At 47.1% G+C, this 16,228-nt stretch overlaps 1 protein-coding gene across 1 annotated transcript in view; it reads right to left on the reverse strand.

Moving 5' to 3' along the window:
- Window positions 1-6,059: 6,059 nt before the first annotated feature.
- LOC133136212 (protein scribble homolog) overlaps window positions 6,060-16,228 on the reverse strand; it is a 100,396-nt gene continuing 90,227 nt past the window's right edge. The window contains exons 41-46 of the mRNA XM_061253506.1: window positions 15,591-15,704; window positions 14,438-14,577; window positions 13,431-13,468; window positions 11,605-11,679; window positions 8,514-8,568; window positions 6,060-6,240 (exon numbers count right to left, since the gene is read on the reverse strand). Of these exons, the coding sequence (XP_061109490.1) occupies window positions 6,119-6,240; window positions 8,514-8,568; window positions 11,605-11,679; window positions 13,431-13,468; window positions 14,438-14,577; window positions 15,591-15,704 (544 nt within the window). The 3' untranslated portion in view covers window positions 6,060-6,118. The remainder of the gene's footprint in view (window positions 6,241-8,513; window positions 8,569-11,604; window positions 11,680-13,430; window positions 13,469-14,437; window positions 14,578-15,590; window positions 15,705-16,228) is intronic.

Below are 16,228 nucleotides of genomic sequence, written 5' to 3' on the forward strand. Positions count from 1 at the left end.
TATGAGAGTAAGCAGTGTAGGTTTCTCATATATGGTAATAATATTCTTACAAAATAAACGTTTAATCTGTGACAGCATTCTGCCGTAGGTGTGGCATAGTTTGCTTGCTCGCTACATCACACACAAAACTAGGATTGCCAAGAGATTAGGTTTTACATTATGTACTAGGATTATTTCGTCAAGAGATTATGTATAGATAATACAGAGCAATAACAGTTCGCATTTTAAGTGGCGCCAGAGCAGATTAAATGTCACCAATAACACTGTCAATGTCACGATGTTGTGGATCGTTTCTGCTTATGATTTTCGATTTTTAGATAAAAGTGGATCTAGTTCCACTTGAAAGAATGCGTTCACAAAAACAAGTATGCAAATCAGACTGACGCACATTTTGGCGGACGAACAGAGCGTGGAGTGAAACACGAGCATGGAGCTGTGATTATCGTCGTGTTTGTGTGTGCCTGTGAAGACTCCAGTGTGTATTCTCAGAAATGCCGCATGGCCTAATGGAAGGTACTGTACGGTCAGGTCTAAGAATTATTGGCGCCCTATAATTACGCACGCACGCACGCACGGACACGGACACACGCTAAACATAATTTTCAACATGTAGTGGACTTTATTAATGGTTCAATGGAATCATTAATGTTAATGATTTCATGTTTTATAACTTACTCCTCGTATATTATTTTAAAAAATCAAAGGATTTTACTCTAAAACAGAGTGAGAAAAGGCTGCCTTTCACGGAAATACTGACTTACGACACACAGTACACATTTTTCAGTTTTCTTGGAAGAATGGAATTTAAACTTCTTAAAAAGCGTGGTCAACTTACTGTTACAGGAAGGCTGCCAAATTACTTGAGGGGAAAGAAGTAATTTTAGCAGCCTCTAGATAGGAAAAGTTAATCAACTGGGCCAACTGAATCCTTATTTCAGCTGCAATGGCACTATATTAATCAGTTACACCAAATTCACAGATTGAATGCACCACAGACAAGCAGAAGAAGCTTGAAATGTGAGGATGGACTGGGTAATTAGTCAATGAACATTAAAAAGTAAAACTAAGGGAGTATGAATGGACTGAGCATGTTGGCTACAAATTCATAGCATTTCAAAGGTGTTTAATCAGCCTTTGATAACCCTGACAGAGCAGGTATATTGTCAACACGACGGGACTTTGCAGACCAGACAACACTCCCGACTTACTTCTGTGGAAGCAATGGATCCTAGTTTCACCAGTCTCCAGGAATCAAATGGAAGCAGCGCACAAGTAATGTCGTTTCAAATCTGGTCTCCTCATTTCAATCACATTCCAGCAAATCTGAACTCTTAACAAATCCTGATTTGCCAAGAGCCCCTCTCCAGCAGTTTGTGCTGGTGCAGTGCCATCTTCAGCCTTGGAAGGCCACAGTGGGCCCATGCCTATGGGCAATGACTCACAGTGACATAATCAGACTTACAGCAAAGCTCCCAGGCGCCTGGGGACACCCAGAGTGCATCAGGGCCACCGGTCACCGACGGGCCTGGGAGCGGGTGAGGCCAGCCTCTTCGTTATTCTCAGTGCGGCCTGAAGGGGGCGCTTACACAAGGAGGGCTGCAGTTGTCTGCAGGTATCTGTGGTTTCCTTTCAATCAGCAGCAAGTTGAGGCCTTCAGAACAAGGTGTGTGGACTCTTGCCAATCGATGACTTAAATTAGTCACTCTTGCTGAAACAGCCAAAATCAGGAGACAGGGCGGTCCTCCAGGACAGGTCTGCCACCCCTGATATACAGGATTGCCTATAAATTGCCGATGCACCGTATAGATGCCAGTATACGGTGTCGGAATCAATTTCTTGGGACGCCACAGTGTCTGCAGGTTTTTGGTCTGTTTCAGCACCAAGTTCAAGTGAACTTTATTATCCCACAATGGGGACAATTTCACTTGGTTCCAACACGCAATACAAAATAAAACCAAAAACATTAACGTACAGTACACAGAGGAAATGCATTCAGCTCCACGCAACAAAACAATATAGAACATAATACATAAATATGAAGTAATACTGGGATATCCTTCGTTTTTGCTCAGCTCATAGTGCAGACGTATGCCGGCTGGGATAAAGTCTGCAGAACGTTTTGTCTTCATCCTGGTGCTACAGGAGCACCTGTGCACCGTCCCCCTGGTTCTGCCTCCTCAGCTGGCCAACCAGTGTATGGCTCAAGTCACCCAAAAATCTGTGACCTTATATTCCATAAGTTTTACATAGAGCTCCTCGACAGAGATCCGGTCTACCACAATGACCGACTAGCCTGTCGCATTACCCTTTCCAGTTTGGCCTTGTGCTCCCATATTTCCAAACATACATACGAGGCAAAAACGATAACAGGACTTGCAGAACGGATTTATTAAATGTATAAAGCTCCATTATAGTTTTATCTATGTTAAAAATAGTTTGTCCTCCTTAAAAAATACAAACGCTGTTGAAATTTGCTGTATTTTGACCAAGCACATTGGGTGAACTTCAGTCTTCTGGGTGAACTTATCGATCTCCAGCCCAAGGTTCTCATAATCCAATGGTTATGGGTGGGTAAACAACAGTGCCTCTGAATTCAATGATTCATAAAAATCTATAATTCATTACATTTGTTCATTGGCTTATTACAAATCCATATGCCTTTATTGGCTGCTGATGAAAGGAGACCGTAAACACTTGCAGACACAATAGTCCTCCAGGATTTGAGTTTAATACCGTGGGGTAGACCAGTATTCACTCTACAACCCTAGTCCGAGAGAGCAGTAGGCCCCGCTGGTTTTTGGCAGCACCACATTAAACACGTCTCTCATATGACCTGGAGTGGGCCAGTTATCCAATGAAATTTTTGACAGTCCATACCAATGACAAAAACATTTAAAATGGTTCTTCATTCAGATGGAAGATTGTACAGTAAATATAAGATGACAGAACGTGGACACTAGCTTGTTAAATGAAAAGTAAACTTTTATTATTTCCTGAACCACAAAATAGACTTCTTTGGTTGTACAAATTCACTAGTTACAGTCTTGGATGAGCTTTGACCCCTGACCTTCACCTGTTTTCCCTTCCCCCCACCCTCTTGGAAAACAAAAGCCCCCCAAGTAAATTCTGAGAAAAGCATAAGAAAAAATCATTTAAATTATAAAACAACATTTGTGTGTGAAAGTAGTGTAGTGTTTATGGAGTGTATCCCATTTGCTTGGAAAATCCCAGAAAGATCAGATTTTTTTTTTTTAATCTAAAAAATAAAATAAAATAATCAAATCTAAAAATAAAAAATAAATCACAAATGACCAATTTTCAGTTAGCAAGTACAAAACAAAGCTATTATTAGTAAAAACTAAATTCAGCAACACATCCTTGCTTCAATTATGTAACAAGCCATTGATTTTTTTTCTCTAAACAGCAGGTTAAAGGAAGTCAATCTGAACTGAGAATAATACAAAGAAATACATTTGGGAGGACTGTAAATCTGAGTCTCAAAAAGTAACAAACAAACAAACAAAACTTCACACAGATATGTACACACGGGCAGCTCCCAGTCTAGACATTTATCTGGTCAATTCTGCCAGTGGGGATGCTGGTTTCGCCTCAGCACACGCAGGCTCTGTTCGGGATTTTCCTTTTCCGCTGTACCTGTACATTATCGACACTACAACACAGTCATATCAGTGGCTTCAGATTAAATAAACGAGTCGGAGAGAAACACCTGCTACCCTTACCAGCTCTGTAATGTAAGATATGAAAAGCAAAGTAGGCTTAGTCCGGTGTTTTTCCATCTCAAGAAAACATTCTTTTTGAAAAGGTGTCTTAACGGCTGTGTTTCGGACGATTTTCTATTCCAGGCAAATGCAGTCTTTAGACTACTTCCACGTTCATGCACAGATTTACAATAGTCCGTTAGACTGTCCGGCATAGTCTCAGATGCGATATTTGGAATGTGTTAAAAGACCTACATACATTTTCCATCTACTGTATGTACTACCCAGGAACTTAAAGGCCGCCAGAAAGTGACTATTTACGGTGTTCAGGTGAAATAATCTGGTGCTAGAGGCTGGGGTTTCTTTCAGAGGCACACTCGCCACCTTAAATTTTCATCCAAGACTGGAAACAAATCTATATCTAAACTATGTCTTTTCATTTAGCTCAATGGATATGTTTTATCCAATTTAACACTATAAATACTAACATCCCACAGTACTGTACATACCTACAAAACAAGCATCCCGACGTCTCAGAACGTGTTCGGAAAAAAAACCAGAGCACCTAAGTCCAAAGTATTTTTAAGTAGTTTTACGGAGACTCGAAGAGACTTTAGGAGACTTACTAAATCTAAAACCACTAAGAACAGATGGAAACTCAGAAAAATGAACCTTTATAAGAGTTCTAGCGACTGACAAAAGTGGTACGCATGCATGGCAAAAAGATTAAAATACGCAACAATTTTATTATTGTATCTACTTTCAGGTACGTAATGTATCTATTTTTTCCGAATGCTTTGCGTTATGACATAACATTTCCGCTCATTTTAATCTTTTTGCTGTGCATGTGTACTTGATGGCAATCAGATCTGAAGAGTAATCATCCCATGATTCCTGGCTTCAAGCACAATGAAGTCAACCAAGACTCTCTGCCATTTACAATCACCATGTACGGAGTACTGCAAAGCACTGTGGCATTCGCCACCCGGTTTAGATCTTTGCTGCATCATCATCATCAAGAATACATTCATCTGTAATGTAACAAGCACCGCGTGTAGAATTATATCATTTGTGCACTAAATGATTTATAGAAATCTAAAGCTTTACACCAAGGCCTCGATATCTCCGTCAACACTCTGAAAACAGTCTCTTGCCGTGTATAGCAGCCTGGTGGATTCTCGGCCTCACCGAACTGATATGTACTAGAACGCTAAACCGAACACGTCCGATTCGAAGCGTTCGCTTGACGCCTTTTCGTTTTCCATTCCGCAAAATCACACGGGAAGAATCAAGTGAAATAATTTAGGATAAAAGGACTTAAAAAGTGTTTAAAATTGAGCGGGGCAGGGTCAGCAGCTCAGCAGAGAAGCGTAGTATCCGAATCGCGCCGCGTCCCCGAGCGCTCGTGTTGAGTGAACCACACCGTATTTACACCCTCTGCGCAACTCCGCCATCCGACAACCACCTCCAGAGTTAATCATCCTAATAATATTTACAGTTAATCAATCAACTAACATTTTTTCTTCTTACTCAAGACATTAAAACAATGCAAAAAAAAAAGAAGAACAGAATAAATCTCAAAATCTTGGGAGGAATCAGAAAATTAAAAACATTTGTCACCAGTTAAAAATAATTCAGCTTCTAAAACGCAAACTGAAAGAAAGAGAAATTATTCGAATATAAAACCACAGGATGAGGTTGTGGCGGTTCATACAACAGCCCCCCCCCTCCCCCTGGCAACTGTCGTCATGACAACCAGACAGTTTACAGGGATGTTTCAAATGCAGAGGTTAGCCATGCCCCCAGGCCAATGGCCACACCCATTAGAGAGGGCAGCCCAGACAGGCATGAGGCTTGTGTGCTCGCATCCCAGGGAAAATGGCTGCCATGTATCTACATGCGTCTGTCAGCAAAAACACTTTTGTGCAGGTGTGTATGTGTGTGTGTGTGTGTGTGTGTGTGTGTGTGTGTGTGTCTGTGTGTGGCATTGTTGGTGTAAGTGTGTCTGTGCGCACATGCGTGGGTGCATGCATGTGGGAGGGTGTGCGTGCTTGGGTGTGTGTGTGTGGATGCGAAAGGCTTTGCGTGTGTGTGCGGGTGTGTGTATGTGTGTGTGTGTGTGTGTGTGTGTGTGTGTGTGCGCGTGTGCATGTGTGAGCATGGATGGATGCGAAAGGCTTTGTGTGTTTGTGTGCATGCGTGTGTGTGTGTGTGTGTGTGTGTGCGTGCGTGCGGATATGGATGGATGCGAAAGGCTTTGTGTGCGTGTGTATGTGTGTGTGTGTATGGATGTGAAAGGCTTTGTGTGTTTGTGTGCATGCGTGTGCGTGTGTGTGTGTGCGTGCGTGCGTGCGCGTGTGTGTGTGTGTGTGTGCGCGTGTGTGCGTGCGTGGGGCCGGTTATGTAGGAACAGCAGTCTCCAGGCTGGGGCGGCCGTGTCTCAGCTTGCGCTTGCTGATGTACAGAGGCATCTCCTCCAGGGCCGAGGGGGGGGGCTGGGAGTCCGCGTCTCCCAGGGGCGCTGAGAGAGAGAGGGGGGAGAGACGGAACATGAGAAAAGAGCAAGGGCAGATTAACTGGATTCTTACACGTCTTCAAAATCAGCCTCTCCCTTTTACCGCAGGCGGGCTTATTAAGGGCTGTGCAGTGGTAACAAGAGGAAGCCTCCTGACAGCGGAGGGAGAGCGGGTCGACTCTCCACGAGAGCCGGGAGGACCGGCCGACGGCCTGTGTATCCCCAACAATGCCGTGGGATTACCTCCGAACTCCACCAAATCGGGAGGCGAGGGTTAGAAGAGCTCCTGCACGGTGGAGCTGGGACATGCCTGTGCACCCCCCCCGTTTTCACTTTCAGGCAGGAAGAGGACCATGAGCCACCGGGGAATATTTCAAACAGACTCTCTCTCTCTCTCCCCCGCCCCCCCCCCCCCCCCCCCCCCCTTTCCCCCAGGGGCTGATGGGATACGTTTGTCTTGTTCCTTAAAAGAAGCGCTTCGGATTAGTGCTGCAAACCTCCACCTACTTAGAAAGCCAGCTGAAACCAACACCCGCCCTATCACCTTGTAATTATCACCAGGAAAAACACCCAACACCCCCCTTTCTGAGGTGGCAAATGGCAGTTAACAGCAGCAAGCTTCCTTATTATTATTATTATTATTAGCAACTAATCAATACGCTTACCTTTCTCCACACCCATTACAGAAGCGACAATAACGACGCCTGCCTTGCCGCTCCGTGATCAACCGGCTAACAAGCCCAAAATATGCAGTCCTACTCAACCACACACCCACACATCTGTCTGCTCACACAGGAAGTAGATCCAGAGCAGCTAACAAAACATCTCCTCAAGATGAGGGGCAGCCTGTAGTGTAGTGGTCAAGATACATGACCGCCCCATCGGTGTAGCCATGATTAGATCCACACAGCTGTTGGGCCCTTGGTCAAGGCCCTTAACCCCACATTGCTCCAGTGGGGGATTGTCTCCTGCTTAGTGTAATCAACTGTAAGTCGCTTTGGATAAAGGCGTCAGACAAATAACATGTAATGTAATGTAATGTAAAGAGCGTAATGCTGAATGGCCATCCTGAGAGGTGTCCCAGGTCTGACCTCATTGCAAAGCCCCTCTAGGGTGAAGCCTTCCAGTGATGGACCAATCAAGCTCAGGCAAATCATTGCGTCCAATAGGAAGAGTGATATATTGGATTGAGTTCATTCCAATCGCTTATTTCATCAATCCCCTGGGCCCTCTCGTGACCCGGAAACCGATCGAGGTCCGGCGGTCTTTAAGGACCTTTCCGAACCCTAGGAGGAGCGAGGAGTGAGGAGTGAGGAGGTTCCTGGAGAACTCTTCACGTCACCCTTGGCTGAGCGAGGACGCTCCGTTTGCCTCGCACACGGCGCCTCGATTCCTCCATCCTCAGATCTCCTCCGTGCGTCTCTTCCTGGCATCTTCCCTCGGGTGGAGCAAAGCAGGGAGGAGAGGACGCAAGGAAGAGAGGCAAGGAGTGAGAATAAGCAACTGGAATGAGCCCATAGCGTGACCGTGTAGCTCAGATCATTATTGATCCTACCCCCCGGTCCCTCCACCTCACACCAAGCTGGCAGCTATGCCCTGACACACAGAAGAGCAGGAGGAATCAGAGTAAAGGAAAATGGCCATTTATCCCGCAAAGTGGAGCACAGGTCCTACCAATGTGTGGAACGCTGCTTATTCCTTGAAGAGACCTGAATCAGAGACACATTCAAAGTGGGGTCAGGTCAGCGTGGCCACACACATGGTGAAGTGGGCGACATCTTTGCCTAATGTGAAGCAGAGCATTATGGGAACCTGGAGGCCTGGTGCCTCTCTGTGTGTATATTTCAGTGACTAGCATTACTGCAACCTGGTACTTCTACAGAAATGCTCAACACATACTTTCATCATGAACCAGTTCAAACAAAATTCAAGTGGATATACACAGTGCAGTTCGTAAGAATTTCGACAGTGGCACAATATCCGTTCCAATTATTCTTGGTCGCCTACAACGGAAGGACTATGTATAAAAAAGGGATGAAATTCCAACACGGATCACCCGATATGAATGTAAACACCTTCAAATTAAAGCTGACAGCATCCTCATCATGGTCATTAATTTAGAATCCACTGTGCTTGTGAAGTACAGAGAACAGAAGAACACAAATCGCACCAGACTGACTGACAAATACAGACTGCTCTGTGTAAGGAGCGGTCTTCCCGTCCTGACTGGACCCCCCGTTCTACAGGACGTGAGACGTGTAGTTAGCACGGCCACTCACCGACGTGGCTGGGACTGTTGTCGGCGAGGTCAGCGTTCTCAGCGGGTTCAGGTGACTGGAGGGAGAGAAGAGGAGGAGGTGAGGGCGAGGAGAGAGGAGAGGAGAGGAGAGAGGGGGGCAAACCCTCACTCCCGGGTGACCTCCACCAGTGCTACAGAGGGCCAGGTAGGCAGGTGGAGTGGTGGGTGTCGACTCCGCCTTAGGGTTTTGGGATTCATCATTTGTTTTCTCAACATAATATAAATGAAGGTAAAAAAACCTACTTCTTCTAAGATGCTAAAAAGTTCATGTTAAATCGAAAATAATCCAAAAATTGCTCTCCAGCTGGTCTCATCAGTCTAAATGGTCCGTGTCTAATTAATTGGCTGCATAGTGAAATGTGCTCCTCACTCTCAATAAAAAATTAAATCATTTGAACAAGAATTTATATTTTAAATACGTAGACCGTTGATCTATGGAGCTCAAACATCACAGGCTCTAAATGGAAGCAAGTTGCGAGTGCTCTGAATTAAAATGGCAAACGCAGGCTCAAGCCAGCTCTCCGCCTGTATGAAGCGAGGCCACTGAACTTCAACCTCCCTCCTCCGTAAATTGCGCTGGGTTTTGAGCGATCTGTTTATAACCCATCGTGGAGAGAACTAGGCGGCAGAAGCCCATCTTTCTCGGTGACCCTCGGGGAGTCTCGGCACCACTCCGTCCATGCCAGCCCGGTCTCTCCGGGCTGAGACGGGTCGACGGACGGGTCCCCGGGTCAGGAGAAACCAGGTAACACCACAGCAGCCAAAAACGGCAGTCACTTCCACTCAAGCGACCCGAGAAGCACACACACGCCAGTACACACAGCCAGGGCAACACCGGAGACCAGTGCGGTCCAACACACCACACACACACACGCACATCATGAGACACAGTCCACGTCAAGAGCCACAGACACCTGCCCCCTTGCAAGCCGCCCCTACCCCGGGGCAGTGGGTTGAGATGCCCCGGAGGCGCCCAGGCAGCAGAGCTACGCCCCCCCCGGCCGATGCGGCCGACCCCGGTCGAGCTCCGCTGGCGAGGGGAAAGCGAAGCTTCGCCAGCCAAGCTGCAACCGGCGGACTGAATGATTTCAACAGCCGAGAACTTTTGTCGGTTCAAAACCAGTCAGTCCATAACACAGGCTTTGTTCTTGGGGCTTTGCCGCCCCCAATCCACTTTAAAAATCACTTTAAAATTGATTGCGGTTCAGGAGACACTGGCAGCGACAACGCGCGGGTGCAGAAGGGAGGTCCCGTCTCATTCCTGAAAACAAAAACGGCTGCTTTTCCTCGAACCCCCCCTCCTCCCAACGCGAAGCCCAAAGTCCGTCAATCCGAACGGCTGTACCCCCCAGCCTGTATCAGTCCTGTTCCAGGGGTGTCCCGTGGAGGACTAATGCCCAGGGACTGGCATTTACAGGCACCAGGGTGGAGGGTACAGCCAATATGCAAGCTTCACACCTCAAAAACACCAAACCAATATTCAGTACACAACACACACTGCACCCACAACACCCTGAAGGTCCACCAAACGGCAATAATCAGCTTTTGCAGATGTACCCTTATCCATATCCTCCTCTAATGAAGAGCAAGATGGATACGTGTGTATTAGGAATGGAACATCTAATTGGAGTCCTCGAAGTATGCTTAAAAAAAATCAGAAAAAAAAAAAAATAATAATAATCTGTTTGAAATAGTTTTGCATCCAAGGTCTGTTGTATTGTACTGTTTTGGAATGTGTATCTTACCCGGACACATTTGCTGAAAATGGAAAAACTGTGAGTAATATGTATTTTAGAGCAGACGTGATTACGGGGACAACAAGGTGGAAAGCCATTGGGTGGCCTTCGACACCGAGAGGCAACATTTGCACAACAGCAGCGGGTACACCAAAACACGCGGACAAATACGGCAACCAGCCCTCCAGTGCAACCCAGCACAGACAGACAAACAGGCAGACGGATAGCAGTACAGACGAGAGCCACAGATGACCTGCTAGCAATTGGAATCTTTCTCCAGCTATCTCAGCCTCTCTGAGCTCTTCATAGACCTCCTACCCTGTGGAGACTGTTACCAGAGCCTATGGGTAAGCTCCCGAATATCTTCTGATAGGCGTACTTTCATACATTACATACAGGGAGTAAATTTCATCACCTCAACTGTGGGGCTACTGCAGCAAATGTATTAGCGAGGCCGTCATTTGGACATGCATTATCACAAACAGAATCTATTAGTCCTGAAGTGACTATAACGGCCCCTCAATGGTACTTGGCCTCTTAGCCACTTGAGGAGGCCACGCCAAACCTCTTTCACTCAAACAGCTCGATCATTAATGAAAGTCACTTAGATCTAATTTCTTCCCCCCCATTCAGACAATTGGTCTGAAAAACAGCTCAACCTCTTGACCAGGGCTGCATGCGTGTATGCATTTAGTTGCTGCCACTTGATTGGCTGATTAAATATTTGCATTAACAAGCTGGTGTACAGGGTCTACCTAATAAATTGATAACTGAGTGTATATATGAAGTTGGATATTGGTCAATTAAGCATCATGGAAGGCTTAAGGCTTTAGACCCATTTTAATAATAATAATAATAATAATCAGCAGAGGAAAATGTTCATTCATAACAGGTAACGGCTGCAGGGAGTCAAAGATGTACTCGTCTGGGAGCGATTAGAAGGGCACCAGCTGTTATTCTCATAACGCGGTCAGCACTATGGCCTCCTGGCAAACGCTCCGTCATTGTCTAACGACGAATCCAGACTTCCTGCTCCAGCGGTATTCCAGGACGGTGAGGGATGTAGCCGTCCCCATGTGCAGATAAGGAGCGCTCTACGCCGTGCAGCCAAGAGCCACGACGGAGGACGCCTCAACACTACCTTTCCTTCCCATCAAACCGCGTGGTTTCTAGCATGGCTTCAACTAAAAGGCTTGAGGTATAAAGATTCCCATCGTCCAGGTGAGGCAAGGAAATGGAGGGGGTGGTTTGGGGGGGGAGGGGGGTTGGGAGAGCAGATAGGGTCGGGAAGGAGGGAGGGGGCTGAGGTCTGGGTGCTCAGCATGCAGGTGATACCTGGATGTCGTATACGGGTTTGGAAGAGGGGATTGCAGCAAACTGCCGGTAGTCAAACTTCTTTTCTGACAGGGACTAGAAGGGACAGCAAATACGAGTGAGAGGAGGAGCCATGACTCACAGGGAGGCGGAGCCATGACTCATACAGGGAGGCGGAGCCATGACTCACAGAGGGAGGTGGAGCCATGACTGACACAGGGGGGCGGAGCCATGACTCATACAGGAAGAGCTAAGACATTTAGGGAGGCGGGACCAACAGCAGGAAGTGGGATGTCACTCGCTGAGGTTAATGCAGTTATGAATGGATGTTCAGATGTGGACAGGAGTGAAATTTTCAGTTGAGGTCGAGGTGCGCTTTAAAAAGTACGAGCTAGCAAAGCTCTTTGTAGGTCGTGCTGAACCGTTAAAAACTGTTCAATTAATCATCACCAATGACGACATTCAGAGGACACAAAAAATGAAGTAATGCAAGTTATTTTACCGCGACTGACCCGCAGCCTAGAACACATTGTACGATTTATAACGCTGATACCATTTGTTCCTTAGTTTCAGAGTGGTTCCCTGGTGACTTAAGTGACATTTCCATCTGTGTGAGGCAGTGTTTACACAATTTAAAAGGTGATGTCAAGAGAGAAGACTTTTAGTCTCATCTGCCCATTGATTTGTTTCAATTACAAAACATGAGTTCATTTGTCAAGTTCAGAAAACAGTCTATCTGGACTCTACGAAGGGCGACACTGGGGCTGAAATCATGTACTGTGCTTCTAGCTTTAAAGGACATACTCAAAACCCAACTGAACTTATATTTTTACGGCTGTGTGGAATGATGGAGAGACCAACAGCTTTAAGGGGGAGACGGACAGCGTTTGGACAACGGAGGATGCTCAGAGTATGCACTACTTGTGTCAAAATGACTACTTTGTTGTTACAAACATACAATGTATGCGTTACAAAGGGAGACTTTTTAACACAGATAGTGTTGAAAGTAACACAAAATGTGTTGTCCTGAACTAGACATGGAGGTGTGTTTAAAAAAAAAAAAAGAGACGTTATGTGTTGTTTTTAGCACATCTGTTTTGAGAGTGTAAGAATGATGGGATGTTCAGCCGACTCCACTGTAAATATACAGCCCCTGCTCCTGAAAGCTGACTAGGGTCTTCAGAGCTGACCTGAATGTACTAAAAACTAAAGCTTGCACATTTTTGGTTGTAGTAGTCAGAAACACTTTCCTAAAAAGAGAATCAATGAGTGTTGACATTTCATTCATTTTTGTGCTCATGAGAACATTTTAAAATTGTACCTGCCGTGTTACATTAATCTGTCTGTTGGACATAGTGCGGGGGCGTGCACATATGCAATCCAGGAGGGAACCGTTTAAGCTTTAATGTTAGTATTGGCCCGCACTGGCTCAACGGATAACCAATGAGCTTTCGGCTTTATGGGACTTCAGCGAATCGGATCAGAGATGCCTGCGGAGGAGGGGAGGACTACTGGATGAAGGAGGGAGGAGAAGGAGAGAAAGAATCCAGGATGAACAGAACCAGCATACAGAGAGTGGGGTTCCTGCAAAGAAATCAACGAATGGGAGCAGAAGATAGGCTTCTTGATGTTGGATGTCGGCCAAGGTTACAATATAGAATTGAAACACAGAATATGATAATATTACGTGACAGGAAATATATTCAGCTTCTCTGGGTTGATCTAACAAGAGGGCTGAGAACATGTCACAGCCTTCCTTCGATTGTGAACATTTAGGAAATCCTTGCAACGCATGTCTGGGACAGGGGGGCAAATAATAAATGAACAATACAATGATTGGTCCTCACCAATCTGCCCGGTGATGTCACGCTTCTGGGGCTGGTGTCTGTGGGAGGCGAAAAAAACAACACAAAATGATCAGTGTGAATCGGATAAATGAGCCATTGTTTTTCCATTTTAAGTGTTTTAGCAGATACTAAAGGGTGTATTCTGTACACATTTAGTTCAGTGTCCTTTGTCTAAGAGTCTTAATAGGATTAGAGCTCTTAGTCGCAGAGTCCACGACCAAAGGAATGAAAAAAATAAATAAAGATTGTTTTCATTTTAAAATTCTCTCTTTAATAAGACAACTCAGTGAAACAGTTTAGATCGGTGACTGTTGAGAAGGGAGTGTGACTTGGTTTGTGTAATATTTACATATTTACATATAACACCTGGTTTGTGTGACAGTTGCATTAGGGAGTGACTGTGACTTGCTGTGTTATAACTGCATTGGGACGGGACTGTGCCTTGGTTTGTGTTAGATCTGCATCGGGAAGGGATGGTGACTTGGTTTGTGGTACATCTGCATTGGGAAGGGATTGTGACTTGGTTTGTGTTATATCTGCATTGGGAAGGGATTGTGACTTGGTTTGTGTTATATCTGCATTGGGAAGGGATTGTGATTCGGTTTGTGTTATATCTGCATTGGGAAGGGATTGTGACTTGGTTTGTGTTATATCTGCATTGGGGAGGGATTGTGCCTTGGTTTGTGTTATATCTGCATTGGGGAGGGATGGTGACTTGGTTTGTGGTATATCTGCATTGGGAAGGGATGGTGACTTGGTTTGTGTTATATCTGCATTGGGGAGGGATTGTGACTTGGTTTGTGTTATATCTGCATTGGGAAGGGATTGTGCCATGGTTTGTGGTATATCTGCATTGGGAAGGGATTGTGCCTTGGTTTGTGTTATATCTGCATTGGGAAGGGACGGTGACTTGGTTTGTGTTATATCTGCATTGGGAAGGGACGGTGACTTGGTTTGTGTTATATCTGCATTGGGGAGGGATGGTGACTTGTTTGTGGCTGACTGACCTTCCAGGGGCGTGGGAGAGGGGGTGGGTGCGGGGGAGGGCGACTCGGACAGCTGGTCCAGGGTGCTGCGCTTCCTGGAGTCTCGGGACTTGGCGATCACCATCTGGGCTTTGAGCGCATCCTGTTCCAGGGACTTCATACTGAAAGAGAGAGAGGGAGAATGTCAGAGAGGCAGAGAGGGAGAATGTCAGAGAGAGAGAGGGGGTGAATGCCAGAGAGAGAGGGGGTGAATGTCAGAGAGAGAGAAGGAGAGGGAGGGAGGGAGGGAGAATGTCAGAAGAAGAGATAGAGGGAGAATTTCAGAGAGGCAGAGAGAGGGAGAATGTCAGAGAGGCAGAGAGAGAGGGATGCAGAGGGGGGGGGAGTGGAGGTGGGAGAGTAAAACAGAGTGTTTGGATGAAGAGGAATGAAGGAGAGAGGGTGGAAGAGAGAGAGCCAGCAGAGCCAGCGATGACGGAGGTAGTGAAATGGGGGATAGAGATGAGCGTAACACGATTAAATGGGGGGACTGTTATGAGCGTGACATGGTGAAATTGGGGACAGCATTGAGCGTAACACGGTGAAATGGGGGACAGCATTGAGCGTAACACGGTGAAATGTGGGGACCGTTATGAGCGTGACACAGTGAAATGGGGGGACCGTTATGAGCGTGACACAGTGAAATGGGGGGACCGTTATGAGCGTGACACAGTGAAATGGGGGGACCGTTATGAGCGTGACAGTGAAATGGGGGGACCATTATGAGCGTGACACAGTGAAATGGGGGGACGGTTATGAGCGTGACACGGTGAAATGGGGGACAGTAATGAGCGTAACAGGGTGAAATGGGGGACAGCGTTGAGCGTGACACGGTCAAATGGGGGGACCGTTATGAGCGTGACACGGTGAAACGGGGGGACCGTTATGAGCGCGACACGGTGAAACGGGGGGACCGTTATGAGCGTGACGCGGTGAAAGGGCAAGCCCAGGGACACAGAAATGAGCAGGCGAGCGGAGCCAGACGGAGGAGAGGTGCATGCAGAGTGGAGAGAGCCCCCTGAATGCGCGCCACGTCACACACACCCCACCAATGAACACGCCTCAGGCTACGGTCCGCCCACCCACCCGCCCACCCTCCCATAATGCACAGCGGCAGGCAGGACAGAGCGCAGACCTGGCGGGCGGGGCGTTGGCGGCGGGGCCCTGAGACGCTCTCACGCGGGCCTGGTACAGCCTTTTAGCCAGGGTCTGCTCATACTGCCTAACATCCTCTTCCAGCCCATAGGGTCTGGCACGGGAGGGCCGATCAGGGGCCGGGGGAGGAGGAGGAGGAGGGGAGGAGGAGGAGGAGAGGAGGAGGGAGAGGAAGAGGAGGAGGGAAGGAGGGGAGGAGAGGAGGAGGGAGAGGAGGAGGGGAGGAGAGGAGGAGGGAGAGGAAGAGGAGGAGGGAAGGAGGGGAGGAGAGGAGGAGGGAGAGGAGGAGGGGAGGAAGAGGAGGAGAGGAGAGGAGGAGGAAGAGGAAGGGGAGGAAGAGGGGGAGGAGGGGAAGAGGAAGGGGAGGAAGAGGAAGAGGAGGAGGGGAGGAGAGGAGGAGGAAGAGGAGGAGGAGAGGAGAGGAGAGGAGGGGGAGGAAAGGAGGAGGAGGGAGGGAGGAGTGGAGGAGAAATGGGCAGGGAGGAAGGGGAGGGATCAAGCAGGAAGTTGGGTCATTGGGAAGAAGAGAACAAACGCAGACAGACAGAGAGACAAACAAACACGGAGAAAGGAGGGAAAAGACAGAGACTAGTGATACACACACACACAGGAGAGGAC

Source organism: Conger conger, chromosome 9 (assembly GCF_963514075.1).
Source record: "Conger conger chromosome 9, fConCon1.1, whole genome shotgun sequence".
NCBI classification, from domain to species: Eukaryota; Metazoa; Chordata; class Actinopteri; order Anguilliformes; family Congridae; genus Conger; species Conger conger.